General features: G+C 43.0%; 1 protein-coding gene across 1 annotated transcript in view; it reads right to left on the reverse strand.

Moving 5' to 3' along the window:
• OTOGL (otogelin like) overlaps window positions 1-18302 on the reverse strand; it is a 1110282-nt gene that overhangs the window by 235957 nt on the left and 856023 nt on the right. The window contains exons 36-38 of the mRNA XM_086931129.1: window positions 8669-8811; window positions 1866-1889; window positions 1652-1744 (exon numbers count right to left, since the gene is read on the reverse strand). Coding sequence (XP_086787255.1) covers window positions 1652-1744; window positions 1866-1889; window positions 8669-8811 — 260 coding nt within the window. The remainder of the gene's footprint in view (window positions 1-1651; window positions 1745-1865; window positions 1890-8668; window positions 8812-18302) is intronic.

Below are 18302 nucleotides of genomic sequence, written 5' to 3' on the forward strand. Positions count from 1 at the left end.
TCTTTGTAAATAGTCAACAGGATTCGTTGTGATTTAACTTTAAAGAGTGGACTGCAACACAGGTGGATTTTACTAGTCTACGTCTTTTCCACTTGTACATTTTTTGATTAATTTTCACTGTTTTTAAGAAACTGTACCCTATAAATTGAAAATTTTATATAAAAAGATATTCTCATACAATCTACTTTCTCGTGTAGCTTTTTCTATTGCGAGTTGTTACCGCTTACATGAATAATAATGTGTTGAATCAGATGAATAACAGGCTTTAATTGATTTAAGTTGGTCCCAAGTTCTTTTTCAGTTAAGATTGATCAACCTCCTGTTATATTAATAATTTACAAATAAATTCCCTTGTAACTGTAAGCACTTTTTCCTATAACACATTTCAGCCCAAGCTCGCAAGGGTTTATTGGGTCACCCACTTTCAATAACTGGTTTTTGAAAGTGTCACATGTTTTTTTGAAGGCTCCTATTCTCCTTGAGTAGAGTTCTCCATAGTGGAGAATGGAACCTCCTGTGCAAATGCACTTTGTTCTTTGGAGAGAAAATATTTTTTCTTGAGGAAAATGTTCTCCTACAACTTCAGCAAATATTAGCAGATCCGGTCCTCTTTCCATACTGGAACGATAGGTAATCAAATCCTATGCTGGAGCATATCTTTCACCATTTCCAGGGTGAGAAGAGTTTGTAAAAGAGTTTTGGAATGCCCACAATCACACATATTCATGGGTGTTCCCACATTTCCCAGGTAAGCTGCTCCTTGGAACACCCACCTCCCAACCCTTGAATGGAGACACTAAGGTAGTCTTCCCCGCACTCATAGTTGAGAAATCTGCTGCAATAAATACATATATGCCAACCCAGGTATAAAAAGGTGCATTTGGTTGTCAATGTCTGTTTACATATGAGTCTACCTTTGTGAATATGGCCGTGTATGTTTTAACTTGGGCACATTGATTGTTGTTTTGCCAACAATTATGCTCTATTGAACTTTTTTCTCATTTCCAAATTCTGGCTTTATCTTATTCCCTACAATTGTTTCATTTATACTTTAATAATTTACATGTTTTTTTACTAAAATGATTGGGAAGGGGTTGTCATGATTATTTTTTAGTTGCAATGTCCTTTTATACTTCTGCTGATATATCAGATGCCCTTTTTCTGAGGAAGACCTGTTCCTTTGCCAATCTACATATGTTAAGCCTGAGTTCAGCACATGTACCTGACTTTATTTTAGACTCTAAATTGTTGGACACTGTGGGAGATCAGTAACTGCTCATATCAAGTATGAGGCTTCTTCCTCCCAAGTTATGAGCCAATCAAACATGAAAACAGTTTTAGTTCTCAATAGGATAAGGATCTTTGAATTCTTTATTTGCTAATGTTGCAAAGTATCAAACCAGTAAACACTCTATCCTGTTGGATCAAAATAAAGTGTTCGGTATCTGGTGTGAGATGAGAAAAAGAAGTTTACTGATATTATAATCAGCAATGCAAAACTCCTGATGTAAAAAAATTAACATTTATAAGCACTGAGGGTTTCAAAAAAAGCAGTACAGTTAAAGGTGATGTGTGCTTTCACCAAGACACTAGAAAGAATGACAGTGCTATTAAAATACAGAAAAACAAAACGGCAAATATCTATACTCACCTTTCTCGACAAACGATTCACAAGAACTTTAAAGCTGGTAGTGGTTACATTTAACTTCTTAAAACAAAGTCCCGACGTGCCTCCAGCCGGTACCTCATGGGATAAAATTGTAAACTTTAGTCCAAGGCCTTCAAGCCATAAATACCTTTTGAAACAAACATCAAAGTGTCTAGTATGCAAATACAATTACATTCTGAGAGAACTTGATACTCACTAGTTTCCTGATTGAATTTGCACTCTGAAAGGAAGCAGAAACACGGAGATGATTTACTGTTTTTAAAAATATTTTTCATTTAGTTGAATATCATTAAGACAAAACATTTAACTCATGAATCATGAGTTCAAATAACAATAATGGGGGTAAACATAAAAATCCAACAAAAGAAATAACGTTCAGAAAAAGACATGTTAAACCTATTGATAAATGAAGAATATCTAAAAATTAATTTGCAAGGGATTCAGAAAAATGCACAGTAAGACACACGATTTAGAAAATATTCACTACTGCTCTTCCTTCCAGATATATTAAAGTGCAGATGGGAAGTTTATAAAACACATACAAAGATCAATAATATTCATTATGACAATGCGTTACTGATATAATAATGTGCTTAATGTAAAAACAAAATAGTATTGAAAAGGGCTCCCATCACTATATGAATGCAGAATATAAAGATACTCCAACAATAAAGTGCAGCAAGCAAGCAATGATGTATTTAATCAACCTGTTTTTAATCAGTCTGGGTTAAATCATCTTAAACCGTGTCATATTAAAGAAGAACTGTGGCCCGGACCTCAAGGGCATATAAAATTAATTAATATACAAGGCCTACAGCTCTTTATAAATATAATAAAGTATATGTGTATGTGCAAAGTGAACAAGTGCCTAAAAGTCACTTTAACTATAAGTGCAGAAATCAATATTAATATTTTCATCTCACTAGATTAGATTGATCCTTCGGCCTATAGCCCATAAAAAAAACGATAGCCCTTTTCTTAAAGGTATATTTCAACTTAAGGGGATCTCAAATTATGCTGGGCCCCCCGTCCCTTGGTTTCAATCAAGTCGAAATACTGCCAGGAGGCATAATGTTGCTATAAGCCAAAGACCCTCTTTGCATAGGCTTCCTCAAATTGCTTTGTTCTGATCATTTTACTCAGCCTTTCTTGATAAACAGGAAACTTACAGTTTCGAAACATTTTCACGAAAAAAAGAACAAGCATTAATTAAAACAATTGATAAGAACTCTGCCCTGCTTTTAACAAATTTGCACATTGCTCATTAAAAAAAGAAAACAAACAGTACCACGTCAGGATCTAAATCAATCGTTACCCCCATGGCAGAACTCAAAACCATAGACAACCAACTCCAAAGGAGAATAGCAGCGTAAGAATAAAAAAAAGTGCAACCAGCACCCTTCACCCTGCTTCTTACAACCAAATAACAATTGTCCAGTGTCCGATGCATTCTATTCAAGGCTGCGGGAGTATATCATGCCATCCAAGGATAGAAGAACAACGTCCTCCTAAAATTCGCTGCTCTCAATGACTTATGTCCTAAAAGTGATATGGTCTGCCACTTCCCTCAGAAAAATGGCAGTCAATCAATCAATTAGGGAATTATGAAGCCCGCTACTCACTCATGATTGTCTCAAGGTGCGAGGGGGTGCAGTTCCTGGTCAGTCGAACAGTCAGGTCTTGAGGCTCCTCCTGAAGGTGTGCAGAGTGGGGGGCCGCGTCTGATGTTGATAGGGAGCTTGTTCCAGGTCTTTGTCGCGTTTTAGGAGAAGGCTCTTCAACCTATTCTGGCTCTGCGGATCTGCAGGGTTTCGGCGAGGTCGGCAGATTGGAGGTTGCTCTTGAGTACGTGGAGGGAGATTCTTTTGTTGAGATATTAGGGTCTGGTAATGTGGAGGCATTTGTAGGCATGGGTGAGTATCTTGAAGGTTACTTTCTCCTCGACAGGGAGCCAGTGGAGGTGTTGCAGGTGTTGGGTGATGTGTTCATGTCAAGGGATGCCGAGGACAAGTCTAGCTGAGGTGACCTGTATGATCTGGAAATTGCGGAGCAGGGGTTTGTTGATTCCGACATAAAGGGCGTTTCCATAGTCCAGTCTGATGGTTATGAGGGCATGGATGATGGTCTTTTTGGATTTGGGGGGGATCCATTTGTAGGTCTTGCGAAGAATGCAGAGGGTGTTGAAGCAGGTGGAGGTGGCGGAGTTGATCTGCCGGGTCATGGTGAGGGAGGAGTCGAGTATGATGCTGAGGTTCCGGGCATGGTCCATGGGGGTGGGGGGGACTGCTGAGGTGTTGGCCCATGCAGAGGGGGAGTTTCTGAGGACAAGGACTTCTGTCTTCTTTGAGTTGAGCTTCAGGCAGCCGCTAATCATCCATGATGTGACGTCCTTCATTCCTTCCTGGAAGCAGAGTTTGGTTGTGTGGGAGTCCTTGTTGAGGGAGAGGATGCGTTTATGGGGAAGTAGCAAGTGGTACTCTGGACCACTGTCTACCCTCAAACAAAGTTTAAAGCCTTGTCTTTTCGAACACAGCCCTGTTTCCTTTAAAGAATATATATAAAAACAATCACAAACATGGTTTACGACCACTTTTGGAGAATGAATAAACATTTTATAGATATGGCCCATTGTACCAAATTGTACCTTGGTGCAAATAATGCTAGTGGTACACTTTATGTATTCATGAGGGATAGTTTACTACACATTAACCTCTGCTGGCATTCTTACCAAATTAATTTTGTTACTATCTTTGCATTTGTCCTTTTAATCAGAATCCCAAGCAGGGGACCCTGTATCTGCCTCTTTGAACATTTATCTGCTTGAACTGCCAATGTACTTGATGATTGCTATGTACATTTGCAAATGCAAACACACAAAATTTATTAAGAATAATACAAAGATTGACAGCTTCTTACAACATTAAAAAAAGTGTTCTGTAATTAACCCTGCAACACGCGCACAAAAACACATATAAAAGTATTAGCAGAGCGCAGAGCCTGTGTGGGTAGATACAATGAGCAAAGGCCATGCAGGATCTGGGGGCCTTGGCTAAACAAGATCTTGTGAAGTATGCAGAGAGTTTTAAAGTGGATTCTCCGTTCAATCGGGAGCCAGTGTAAGAGATGGGAGGTGTGACAAAATTTAGGGAGGGCAAACAGAGTACGGGCAGCAGTGTTCTGGGCTAGTTGTAACCTCTTCGTGACCATTTTAGTGGTACCCAGTATCAGTCCGTTACAGTAGTCCAGACGGGACAAGACTACTGCTTGAATGACCGTCTCATGGATGGGGGCTGTAAAGAATCCTAGGATGGGTTTCAGCCCGCGTAAGTGGCCAAAGCAGGGCCTGCCACTTTTTTAGCTTGCAGTTCAAAGGACAGAGAATTGTCCATTAGGACCCCTAAATTTTTAACTGAGTTCTTTGGTTGAGGGGGGAGGGCCCAACTCAGCGGGCCACCATTGGTGGTCCCAGTTGTGTGAGTCTCTCCCAAACAGGAGCACCTCCGTTTTAGAGGCGTTAAGTTGGAGGTAGTTGTCTGCCAGCCAATCTGAGATTGCCAGGATGTCTTCCTGGAACCTAAGTTTGTCTAGGCCGGGGTCTTTGGAGAAAGTAAACAACAGCTGCGTGTCATCTGCGTAAGATAGCATCTTAATCCCCCGGGCCTTGGCCTGAAGGCCCAGAGGGCGAATGTACACGTTAAAGAGTGTAGTGCTCAACGCAGAGCCCTGTGTTTATTTACTGAATAAGTAATTGTTAATCCAGTTAATCAGTAAGCATGGCTAATCTCAATACATTCAGTAGTGACTCACAACTAGGACAAGTAAGACACACATACTCACAGAAAAATATTTGTGAAAACAGAAACTTCTACTGTGGTTTGGCTCTATGTATAAAGTCTGATAAATAGTTCCCCTTTTTATTGACTCAGAATACAGACTTAGGTGTCAAATATCAGCTTCCTTTTAGGTCAGTCTACTCTAGTCACTGCTTATTTAAAGTCGGTTTCACACTTTGTAACAGCCCACAGGAGAAACGTGCAATTACATATTTTGTAGTAATGATTGGAAACTCCATGTGCAGCATCAAATTTAGGAAATGAGGCAACGCATCTTTTTTGCTAACATCCGAGGGACCTCTTCTTATGAACCCTTTGTGCAGAGCTAGTAAGAAATAACAATGTGCATATGAGGAAGTGATTTTGATTTCTCGCAATCACAAATACAGCATTTACTTAATGAAAAGGGGATCTTGAAGGCCTGTAGTGGTCGTCTTTTTGACGTTATTTATCATTACCTGCACTGTCTCGATGTATATTCTCTACAGAAAACCAATAGCAATGGTGGCAAATAAAAGTGACAATTCAACCGCCGCAGAGAGAAGTGAATGTGTGCTAGAGCGCCCTTGAAAGATAACAGACCTACACAAAAGAAAGAAAGTCAAAGGGACCAGTGATGCTCTGATAAATTCTGACATTTAACCTCCAGTCAGAAGACGGAGGAGATCCTCATCACAATGATGTGTGTGGATACTTTCAAATAATTTCCACCATTCAAGAAGACACCTGAAGCTTGACTGGTAAAGAATCTTGTGGTAAGATTGATTCAGGGTAAATGTGTTGCAATAAATGTCAGCATGATACTTGAGGAGCAAGTTATCAGGGTTTGCTTAAAATACATCTTGGCAGAGAATCTGCTGCTAGTGCCACTGTGTCAAGAATGTTTATAGTGTCTTCTTGTGCAGACCTCAGGTACTGCAGCTTTTCAACTAACTTTAGAGGGCACCCTATATCAATGCCCCGTTGTTCTGCATTTTTACGCCTGACTTCTGATAGACTGCTAGGAAGCTGTAGTACCACTATGGAGGTCATTTAGACGTTGGTGGAGTGGGAGCCCACTAACAATTGTTGACTAGCCTGAGCTGCCAAGACCATGTTTTACCCATCTTGTTGAGCTGGATTTCCTCTGGCAGAGACTCAGCTGGCTCCACAAGCATAAACATTTGACCTGATGGGCCACACACCACTGGGCTGCAAGGACACCGTGAATGCCACCTCACCTTATTAGGGCAGGGATATTGGAACTAGATTTCAAAGGAAATCCATTAATAATTCCTTTGATTGTTTGGATTACACAAACAAACTCTTGTTTTGGGCTTTGCTTGTGTAAAATAAATAGAAATACTAAGTTGGAAAAACAACATGGTGCCCTCTGAAAATGTCCCTGAGCCTACAGTGGAGTCAAGGGTTTGTAGGTTCCAAGGTTGGCATAGAAAGGCGTGTCAGTCAGGCAGGGATCTTTAAATCAGGCAGATGGACCTCTGTCAGGGGAAAAAAGGATTGTTATAATGTTAGCAAATGTTTTTTTTTTGGTATGTTTGTAATTAGGACATGGCAGTATTACCACGTGATGCTACAACTCTTGGCGTATATCGAGGTTTAGTGAATGATACAGAAAATCTCAAACTGCACTTAAGGTTAATTAGTAATGGTAAAAATCCAATCATGTGCTATGATTAATGAGAAATGATGCAGATATATATGGGTAGTTAATTTTTCCAGTTAATGGTGCAAATATACATAGCACCCAAGATTTCTGAGTACAAATCTAAAAGAGCATTCAAGGTGAAGTTGTGATGCAATTCTGAACATGCTCAAATAATTTTTGAGTGATGTGAAAAATGTAAACATGCAGTCATAATTCTGAGCAATATAAACAAACACTTAGGGCCCTATTACAACTTTTTGGTGGAGCAGTGGCCCCACCCGCCCACCAGATTACAGCTTCATAGTAGTCTGGCAGGCCGGCAGCGTGGCGGTCCCATGGCGGGCCTCTTTTAAAGACTGTAGTGCCATTAAAAAAGGCACTGCTATGGGACCACTCTGCAAAGTTCCTGCCCGTCGTGGACTCAAAAGTCCATGCCAAACAGGAATTTATGTGTATGCACACAGAGGGGAACATGTTATGCCCCCCTGTGTGCATGCACATCGGGTTGAGGCCCTGAAAACCCTGGCAGAGAGGAAACATGCATTATGCTTGGCGGGACCGTGGTGGTCCCGCTAAGCATATTGCGGCTTCCGACCGCCACTCCAACTCCAAGGAATGGCGGTTCCCTGACAGGCCAGTGATCCAACTGCCAGAGTCATAATTGGGTGGTCGGACTGCCAGTGCGGCAGTGGCTGTATCCACCACTGATGCGCCACAATGAATCTGATGGTACGCAGACCGCCAGACTCATAATAGGGCCCTTAGTATTGCTGAGTGATTATGCAGAACTTAACATGCATCTAGTATTACTAAGCAATTGGGCCGATTTGAACTTGCTTAATGGGGACAATTACTGATATCTAGGGCATTCTTGACACAATAATGGCCACTGCTATGTAATGCACCCTTGATATAATGCTTGAAATTGTAAAATGCGGGAAAAGCTTTTCTTTACATATATATAGTATACATTATTAGCATGATTGTCCCCAGTCATGGTGTAATGCTCACGCTGGAATAATGTTGGTAAATTATGGTATTTTTATAACATTGTTACTACTGCTGTCTGAGGCTTCATCTTGTAAGATTGGTGTATACTCTATCCATCTATCCATGCGGTCACTTGTTAATCCTTTTATTCACTCATAAATTCATCCAAGTATCCATCAATATACTGAAATATTCATCAATTCATATAAACTCACCCAAATGCATGCTGTTACTTTCTCTCTCATACATCTATACACTCAATCGTCCAAGCACTGATGAATTATTAGTCACACTTTCACCAATCCCCACGATCACACTAACAAACTCGCCAATCACTGAAGAATCTTTTTCGGTTATATCATAGCCTTCAGACTTCCATTCATGAAATAGCTATTAGCTTGCCAGTACTTGTTAACTCTTTCAGCTGTGTCGTACAGATAGATGCAGCTGTAGCAATGCATGCATATTATAAAAATGCTCAAAATACATGTAATATTCTACAGTTAATTAAATTGAATACTTTCTTACCAGATTTGGAGGGCATTTCTCAATGTGAGCCACAATTGTTTCTTTTGGAAGTCTCACTAGAATATATGGGGCGGTGTTGTAGAGTGCTATGTTATTGCCATCAAATGTAATGATGCTCAGTTCAGATAACACAGAACATAAACCTGTAAAATACAAAAGTTTGCATGATGTACAGTTTTATTTATTGAATAAACTCATTACAAATACTAGAAGCAGCTGAATGCAAGAAAGTTTAATTATGATTCTAGGGGACACATTTACTCCATGATTTTTGGTAACTTTAAATATTTAGGACCACATTATAATTGCGGTCGGAGAGACCGCTTACAGCCATCTTTTTGGGCAGGAACCATTTGACAATAAATCGGTGGCCCGCCCACCCAATTGAGATATGACCGCTATGCAGGTGGTCGTAAAATGCTTTTAACTACTGTGGCTTGTGCTGCTGCGCAGGAAAAGGGTTGCAGCACAAACCGCAGTAGAAAAAGGCACTTTGTGCATTTCCATGGATCATGTGCCAGGCGCCATGTGGTGCCTGGTACACGGTCCATGAATGGGTGGGGCATTACATGTGTCCCCAGGCCACTTAGCAGTGGTCCATGGGGGACAGGGGCCCTGCTTGGGGCCCCCAAAGTCCCTTTCCGTCTGCCTGTTCATGTCGATGGAACCTCCTTAAACGGGCAGTTGGAAAAGGATATCCTAATCAGCACAGCGGTGCCTGTGCAGCCACCACCTCGATTGTAGAGTTAAGAATCTGACCGCCCCCGACAGGATCCTGTCGGAGGCAGCAGCCTTTCCCCCTGACATTATCACTCCGACCTACTGCATCGTAATGCGGAGGTCGGACCGATGCCCTGGATGTCGGGCGGACCGCATAGACGACCTTTTGGTGCTGGTTCACCTGACATAATAATGAGGGCCTTAGTTTAGATGATTAACAGACTTCAAATTGCTGCCAGCCACATGATTGTCTGTATCCACGCTTCACCTCAAAGCATGCTGTGAAATATGGTCAGAACTCCGGTGATCGTAACATGAGATTGTCTGAATTCTTGCAGTTTCCTGAAGGGTGCAGAATGCCAATTTTTTACCAGACCATGCTATTTGCCAAGACTGCACGACAGCATTCAAATCTATGGAAACTCACCAGTGTGTTCACTTTTTCTTAAAGGCCCACATTTAACCAAAGTGGTAATCCAGACCACTACACTGCAATTGTATTTCGTTATTGACGCTTTCTGGCCCTCCCAAGGCTTCCCCGAAGCAAGGATAGTCTGGACATTGCTTTGGATTGCCTACCCAGACCTCTTTCAATAAAACCACTTTTCACTTAGTTTAATCAATGTTCTTTAGCAAATACAAAAAAGCATACTTCTTTCAATGATGATTAAACTAAAAAACTGGGTATACTTTGTGCATGATTTGACTCTTTTTGAATAATAACTGTTTTGAAAAACCTTAACAAATGACATGCTAACACTCAAAGCTCCATATTACGTGTGGCCTGGTGTTTCTGATCCCTTGTGCAAATCTCGGTTTGTGCAGGAATCACAATTACAAGTGAGACAGAGTTTTTTTAATCCAGTCAATAGTGGCTGTCATAAATTAGGACTGATTTGTTTAATTTTACCTGCCAGAATTTAAATGGGGAAAGCACCAAAATCTGCATACTATTCCACCAAAACTTGGAATTGGTTATTGGTTATTTTACTAGAGTTGAATTTTAGAGGGTTGGTTAAATATCATACAAATTCTCTGGTCACTCATAATGCGTATATATCGGTGCTTAATTTGAGCAGGTGCATTCAGGTGCTCAGCACCAGCACTTCTTTCACAGGGCTGGGGCTACGATTTCTGGTCCTGCAGGTGGTGGTCTCAATATTAATTACCCAATTTAAAATAAAAAGTACCACATACCTTGCATGGTGACGGGCTGGTATGTTTTCATAGGGAGGCATACATCTGTTCAGGCAGGCATGATTGTGTATCATCACTTTAGTGATGATGTTGTCATGCCTGTCATGAATCCAAGAAGTCACCATTAACGAATGGCTTGCTTTCTATTCCCCGAGTCTGCTGCACCCTGCCACTGCCTGGGCCTAAGCCTCCCATTGGATAATTGTAGTGGGGGCCTGCAGCCCTGCATTGCTACTATACCCAACGTGCTTGATGTGGCTGTGGCTCACCGCAACTTTTGTGCGCTATGGAGTCACCTGCAGTTTACGTGCACTGCCTCCAAGCATGCTAATTGCTTAGTGTGCTTGAGCCCAGTTGGTGCAACAGCCATACTCACGTCTCACAGGCATTGCAGTATTGCGGCTGGGGACAGTGCTTTTGCTGTAGCACGAGGGGGGGCGAAGAAAGGGGGTCAACTGGGAGAGTGCCGAGACACAGAAGTGCGGACGGAGGAGAAGTCAGAGCACCGCTGCGGAGATCTGATCTGAGCACAACTCCACCAGCCGAGAAAGCTACAGTGCTCCCCGCTTCTATGCCCGACTCCCCATCGGCCAATCGAATCCGGCAGAATGTAATCTACTAGCTTTCCCAAAGTGTCGCCAAGCCAAGTGACCATCTTTGGGAGGCCATCTTTGGGAGGGCTGGAAAAGAGTAACAACAGCAAGACAAGACAAAGAAGCGCGGAATACCGAGAAGCCAGAGCACCGCTGCGGAAGTCAGTGCGCGACAGCGGCAGTTAGAGCACTCCGTCCATAGCGGCCTGAAAACCATCAACCAAGTCGTACCCTGCAGACATCAAAGGCACCAAAGGAGGCTGCCATATTAAGGTGGACAGAAAGAGCAAAAACAGCAAGAGAACAGAGACAAAGAGGCGCGGATTACCTAGTAATCTGAACACCACTGCGGAAGTCAGCGCGCGACAGCCGCAGATAAAGTGCTCCGTTATATTGGCCAAGAAACCATCGGCCAAGCCGAACCCTGCAAGACATCAAAGGCATCAAGGGAGGCTACCATCTTAGGGTGGGCAAGTGATAACTCTCCCAGAAGGGGGACAGGGATAAAGATGAGCAAGCACACTCGTGCATGACTCAAAGAGACTAAGGTAGGAAATATTTTCGGGGACAGGTCTGGCAAAGAGATTAAACACCGAACAAAATAAAAAATAATAAAGCGAAACGGTAGCACCGCAGAAGGACCGCCATATGGGGCCGCATCTTCAGCAGGGACGAGAGATTGACAAAGGACATAAGCGAAACTGAAATCTCCAAATCGCCACATCTAGTTGACACAACCTGAGAAATAGAAGAACCAAAATAGGAGAGATACGTGAGCTAATCCAACAACGATAGTGACAAACACAACAATGGCACATGAGTAGGGCTGAACCAAAACGACACAGGCAGATTGTAAGGCACAGACTGCCATCCTGTCAACTCACTATACTCTGACGCCACTAGAGAAGCCGGAAATCACAATAAGAACCACAACACACAGCCTATACAAAGAGAGCGACGAGACACGCAGTGCATCACAGAAGAAGCCTGCAACTCACAGGGACTCACAGGGCACAAACACTAGCAAGGGCAAAAGCAGAAGACTTGGGCTCCTCCTGGCAAGAAGAGGGTTTACCCACAATGGCTGGCAATCAACTACCAAAGAAGACCAAACTAGGAAGTCATGTGGAATCCCCCCTCAAACAAAAACTGGATATAAACAGTACATTGGAGAGCATCCTAAAAAAACTGGCAGATGTCCAGGACCTTGCAAAGTTAACTAAACTAACAACAGACGCAGTCCAACTCGAACTGGCCTCAGTGAGAGCAGATATTCACACAGCAAACAACAGGCTATCAGAGGTAGAGCAACGAGTGAGTGATATTGAAGATAAGATGCTCCATACAAATTAAATTATCGGCACCATAGCTTGTGCGACCGCAGCCCTTCAAAAACAGGCTGTGGAGTTTGAGCACAGAAGCAGAAGGGGAAACATAAGGATACTAGGATTACCGGAGGGTGAGTAGGACAAAGCAGGTTCATGTGTAACACTCATACAAGAACTTATCCTCAAGCTCAAAAAACTTAATTTCGAACACCCCTTCGAACTAGAGAAAGCATACAGAGTGCCAGCCTTCAAATCATCACACAGGTCGGGCCCAAGACCAATAATCTGTAAACCACTAAGGTCACATCACATGGATGCCATCTTTGGAGTTGCTAGATAGAATCCAAACATACAATGGAACAGCCATAAAATAATCCTAACACAAGACTACTCGAAACCAACAGTGGACATAAGAAAAGGCTTAGGCAAAAACACATCCTATTCTCCTTTCTGGGCCCCACTAAATTCAGGATGAGTAGCAACGGGAGGTCGCACACATTTGATGACCCAATGAAACTGTCACGACACCTGCAAGGACCAACCCCACAAGAGATGGAAATCGCGGCAACGTCATCAAGCAAAAGACATGCCTCACCAGAACAAGAAGCGGAATAATCTACACATACCTCAAAAACAAGCATAAGCGGCGCTAACAACACACTACCACATCTCCAAATACAAGACTACCTCATCATTAAAGACAATCGCCAGAACCCACAGCCAGAAAGTCTCACCAAGCACAGATGAAGAACCAAGTACGAACAACGACAGCAGCAATATCCTTTATAAGAGCAGGGTCAGAAAGGCATTTTAAGGACTCTAAACCGACACTCATATCTAAGGGACCACTATATATTGCATGATTCACCCCCCGAAACTAGACATCCCTGTGGGAAGGCGAGGCGGGAGGGATCTTGCCGTCGCACGTCTCCAGCACAAGGTGATAGAGAGAGGAGGAGGGGAGGGAGGGTGAGAAGGGTGTGAGGGTTGTACCATCTGTCATCACGTCTGTCTAGTTTGTCCCGTCTACTGTTTTGTCTGTGTAGTCCGTCTCAACCGCTTGTACTGCCGCACACATGCAGATGTCCATAATCAAACCTTAGGTAGACCAGCACTCTTGAAAGAGCCACTAGAACAACCGATTCTGTGCAAGCCGAAAGTGTGGTGCTGCACCTGCTACTGTAGCCAACAATCCCACGCAGTCCTTCAAACAATGAACCTTAAGGGGAGAATTAAGGGAAGGAGAACGAAGTCCACATGCAGCACACAATGACACTCAACAATAATATACCCCAACCGCAGGGAAGCAGCTCTACCCTACAGACAGACCTGAAGGTAGTGTCACTCAATGTGAAGGGACTAAACCACCAGATTAAAAGAAGAAAGGTACTAGATTATCTGGCGAAGACAAAGGGAGATGTCATACTATTACAAGAGACAAAGCTATCTAGGGAGGAGCCTAACAAGCTCAGGGCAAGGAGATTAGGACAAGTAGCCTGCTCACCAGCGGAAGGGAAGAGGAAAGGGGTCATCACACTGATTAATAGACACTCAAAGATATCCATTGTCAAGGAACAGCACGATGTGGAAGGGAGACTGCTAATAACGCACCTGAAAAGAGGGGACGAAACTTTAGTCATAGCTAACACATATGCGATAAACAACGATGACACAGAATTCTGGGAGAATATAGAGAAAAGGCTAGAGTCAATCGACCCCAACCACATGTTAGTACTGGCCGGAGACTTTGACCTGGCACTAGATTACACCCTAGACAAACAGTCAACAGTACATGCCAAACCCCCTGCCTCACACAACGTCCTGAAGAACATATGTAACAGATTTAACCTAAAAGACCCATGGCGGCTCCAACATCCTGACACCAGGGACTACACCTTTTACTCCTACCCACACAACTCCTACAGCAGGATCGATAACATCCTCATATCAGGCTCTCACACAAACCTAATAGAGCACTCGGAGATTGCGGCAAGGACAATCTCTGACCACTCATGCATCATTCTAAAACTAGCAGGCCGTCACAATAAACCCCCCACCCATAAGTGGCGCTTTAACAACATAGTAATGGCAAAACAGGAAGACAAAGCGAGAATAGAGCAAGCCATCAAGAACTACGTAGCAGACAATAACACACCGGACATATACCCCAAAACACTGTGGGACGCACTCAAAGCAACAGTTAGAGGGACATTACTGGAAATCAAAGCCAGAAGGGACAGGGAAGCAAAGCACCAGATAGACCAATTAGAGAACACACCACCAACTCCGACTCACTGCTAGAGATCACAAGTAAAAAATACGAGTTCAACAGAATCCTGAGCGAGCGAGCAGGCTTATGGATAAATAAATACAAGCAAATTAACCTATGCGAGGCAAACAAAGCTGGGATAATACTAGCAGCATACCTCAAGCTTAAACAAAAGCAACATCACATCTCATCCATCACAGACGTAAATGGAGAAGGACACACCCAACACAAAGACATACTGCGGACGTTTAGGGATTTCTACCAAGAACTATATAAAGAAGACACAACCCTAGATCAGAAGAGCTGCAGTGCATACCTAGACAAATTAAAGCTACCCAAAATAACTACAGAGGAGGCGCTTTCTTTAGGACAAGAAATTAAAGCTAATGAGATCACCCAGGCTGTCAACTCACTGAAAGACAACAAAGCTCCAGGGCCAGACGGCTACACAGCAGCCTTCTATAAAGCATTCCGAAATAACCTAATCCCGATTATGAAGAAAGTTTTCAACCACTACGAGAAAGAGGGGGAAGTTACTAGATCCATGACAGAAGCAAATATAATAGTCATCCCCAAGGAAGGCAAGGACACGCAGCGCCCCCAGAACTACCGCCCCATCTCTCTCATCAACATAGACTGTAAGATCTACGCCAAAATCCTGGCCACAAGGCTGAACAATCTGATACCAAAATTGATTAAGAACACACAAGTAGGGTATATGAAAACACGCATGGCCCACGACAACACTAGGCTCCTCTGCCACATGTTTGAACACTCAAACAAATCTGATAAACCAGCTGTAGCAATAATGTTAGACGCAGAGAAAGCCTTTGACAGAGTGTCATGGATGTTTCTGGAGCGATGCATGCACACATACAACCTGGGAGAAACTTTCATAAGTAAAGTAATGGCACTATATAAATCTCCTAAGGCTCAGATAGCAATAAATGGCTCTACATCACAACAGCTTATACTACAGATGTACAAGACAGGGCTGCCCACTATCACCGACGCTGTTCCTCTCAGCACTCGAACCTCTAATCACAGACATCATGGCCAACAACAAAATGAAGGGAGTAACAATCAACAACACCACAGCCAAACTAGCAGCCTGCGCAGATGACATACTGATAGTTACTGAGGATCCCGAATCATCCATCACAGCACTCATGGACACCATAAATGTATACTCAACCCACTCGGGATACAAGCTAAATAGGGAAAAATCAGAGTGCATGCCACTAAACATGCACACAACTAAAGGGGTTATAGCCGACTCTGGACTAGCATGGCAACGAAGCTTTGTCAAGAACCTAGGGATCCAGTTTGGGAAAGATCTGAAATCCACTCTAGACCACAACGAGAAGCTAACCCTGGGGAAGATTAAAACACTCCTAGAATCCTGGTCACCCAAATTCATAACGTGGTGGGGAAGAATAGATACCATAAAGATGATGATAACCCCACTAGTTAACTTCCTGGCAGGGACGCTCCCCCTCACACTCACAGACGACTTTTATCGCAGGGTAGACCAAATGATAACCAAATTCATATGGAGCAATAAAAAACCCAGAATAGGTCTTCCGAAACTAAGGCTAGCAAAGAAGCTGGGTGGACTGAACGTAGCGGACTTTAGGACATTTCAGACAGCCTTCATAGCAAGACAGGGTATGTACTGGATATTGCCGGGCCAGATTTACACACCAACGTGGCTTTCCATTGAGAATGCCATCTTAAACAACACCAGCCCTATGACACTCCTCACAGCAAACAAACAAGCACGGCTGAACAACCCCATTCTCAGAAACACAAGACAGGCGCTTCTCAAAATAGACAGAAAACTCGAACACAGCGTCATAAACTCACGCTGGGAATCACTATGGGCAAACCACAGGATCAAATACAGGGGGAAAACACTAGACATAAACTCGTGGAAACGGTTAGGGTTCTCCTTCCCGACACACCTAGAGACGAGGATGAGAAACCCCTCACCTACAATAACTTAAAAGCACAATACAATCTCAGCGACATAGAACTCTACAACTTCCTGACAATCAAAACAGCTGTGTCAAAGGCCAAACTATCAAAACAAAAACCCACCATCACCCAATACATGTAGAACCTAAAAAAGGTTGGCCACCAGGTGTCCCACTTATACAAACTGCTCCGTCGCACCACCTCAAAACTCAACAATAAGAGCACCAAATATTGGGAAGCCCAGCTAGACACCAATCTCAGAGAGCAAGAGGCACACACCCTCTGGGCATCCCCTTCAAAAAACATGATCTCCCCAGTGCTAGCGCAAACAAAATTCTGGTTATTGCACCGTATATACTGCACCCCAGCGCGCCTAGCGATGATGGGTCTCAGAGAAACAGAACGGTGTTGGAACTGTGGATCAGAAAAGGGCGACCTGGCGCACCTCATCTTCCACTGCTCAAAGGTTAGAGAGTTCTGGAAGGAAGTCTTCATATTCGCAAACAGAGCCCTAGGATGCACACTAAAAGAAGATTTTGCCACAATCACCACAGCATTCTTAGGGGGAGATAAAACCACAATGCAGGACAGAAGTCTCCTTGACTTCCTCCTAACGGCGGCAACCAAAACGGTGATTTTAAACTGGAAAGACACAAGTAAGGCCTCGCTCAAAGGGTGGATGAACTGGGTAACTTTCTTCAGAGGTGCAGATAATACAGCACGAAGATACGCCCCATGGAGGAATACCAATAGAGAGATGTGGACTACGCTCAACAAGTTTCTCGACCCATACAAACCTCCATGATAGAAGACAGGGAAACACAAAACAAATATTGGATCCAACATAACACTAGGTGGTTCTCCAGTAACATCCACACCAACATCTGCATGTTCTATGTTTTGTGTTCTATGTTTTGTGTAAAGATGAATCAAGAGAACTACTGCAATTACCCTGAAGCCTTTTTGTTAAATGTTTATAAACAATAAGGCAGCTGATCATCAATCAGCAAACGCTATGGAAAATGCTAGTATACACTCCGCAAATTGATTTTTCATGTTATTTGTGCTATATGTTGTACTGTAAAATACTAATAGAAAAAAAACTAACTATAACTTAAGCTCCCATCATACCCTGGTTATGACCTCACATATGACATCATTCATGACATGTTACATAACATCATTGAAAACATCCCTGAATGTATTTAGAAAAGTGACCTTGATGGTTGGACTCTTATAAGCTTGTCTATAAGCTTTCAAAAGATACAAGAATGTGGATGTTTCAGAAGCACTTTTAATAGATGATATTGTCTTTTAACTTAGATTCAACCAAAGGACAGGTGCAGGGGGTAGGTTACTTACAGACAACTGGCCGTTTATCATCATTAAACAATGGACCCTTTAGTCAACCTTTGCCGTGAAAGGCTGAAGGCTGATCAAGTAGGGTCTTGGGTGGCCATGAAGGGCCGGGTACAAGACCTAGCCACAGGCGAGGTCCTGTGGAGAACTCCCTCTGTGCATGGCCAAAGGCCACGCTCAGAGGAGTTGGG

This window comes from Lissotriton vulgaris, chromosome 1_1 (assembly GCF_964263255.1).
Source record: "Lissotriton vulgaris chromosome 1_1, aLisVul1.2, whole genome shotgun sequence".
Classification (NCBI taxonomy): domain Eukaryota; kingdom Metazoa; phylum Chordata; class Amphibia; order Caudata; family Salamandridae; genus Lissotriton; species Lissotriton vulgaris.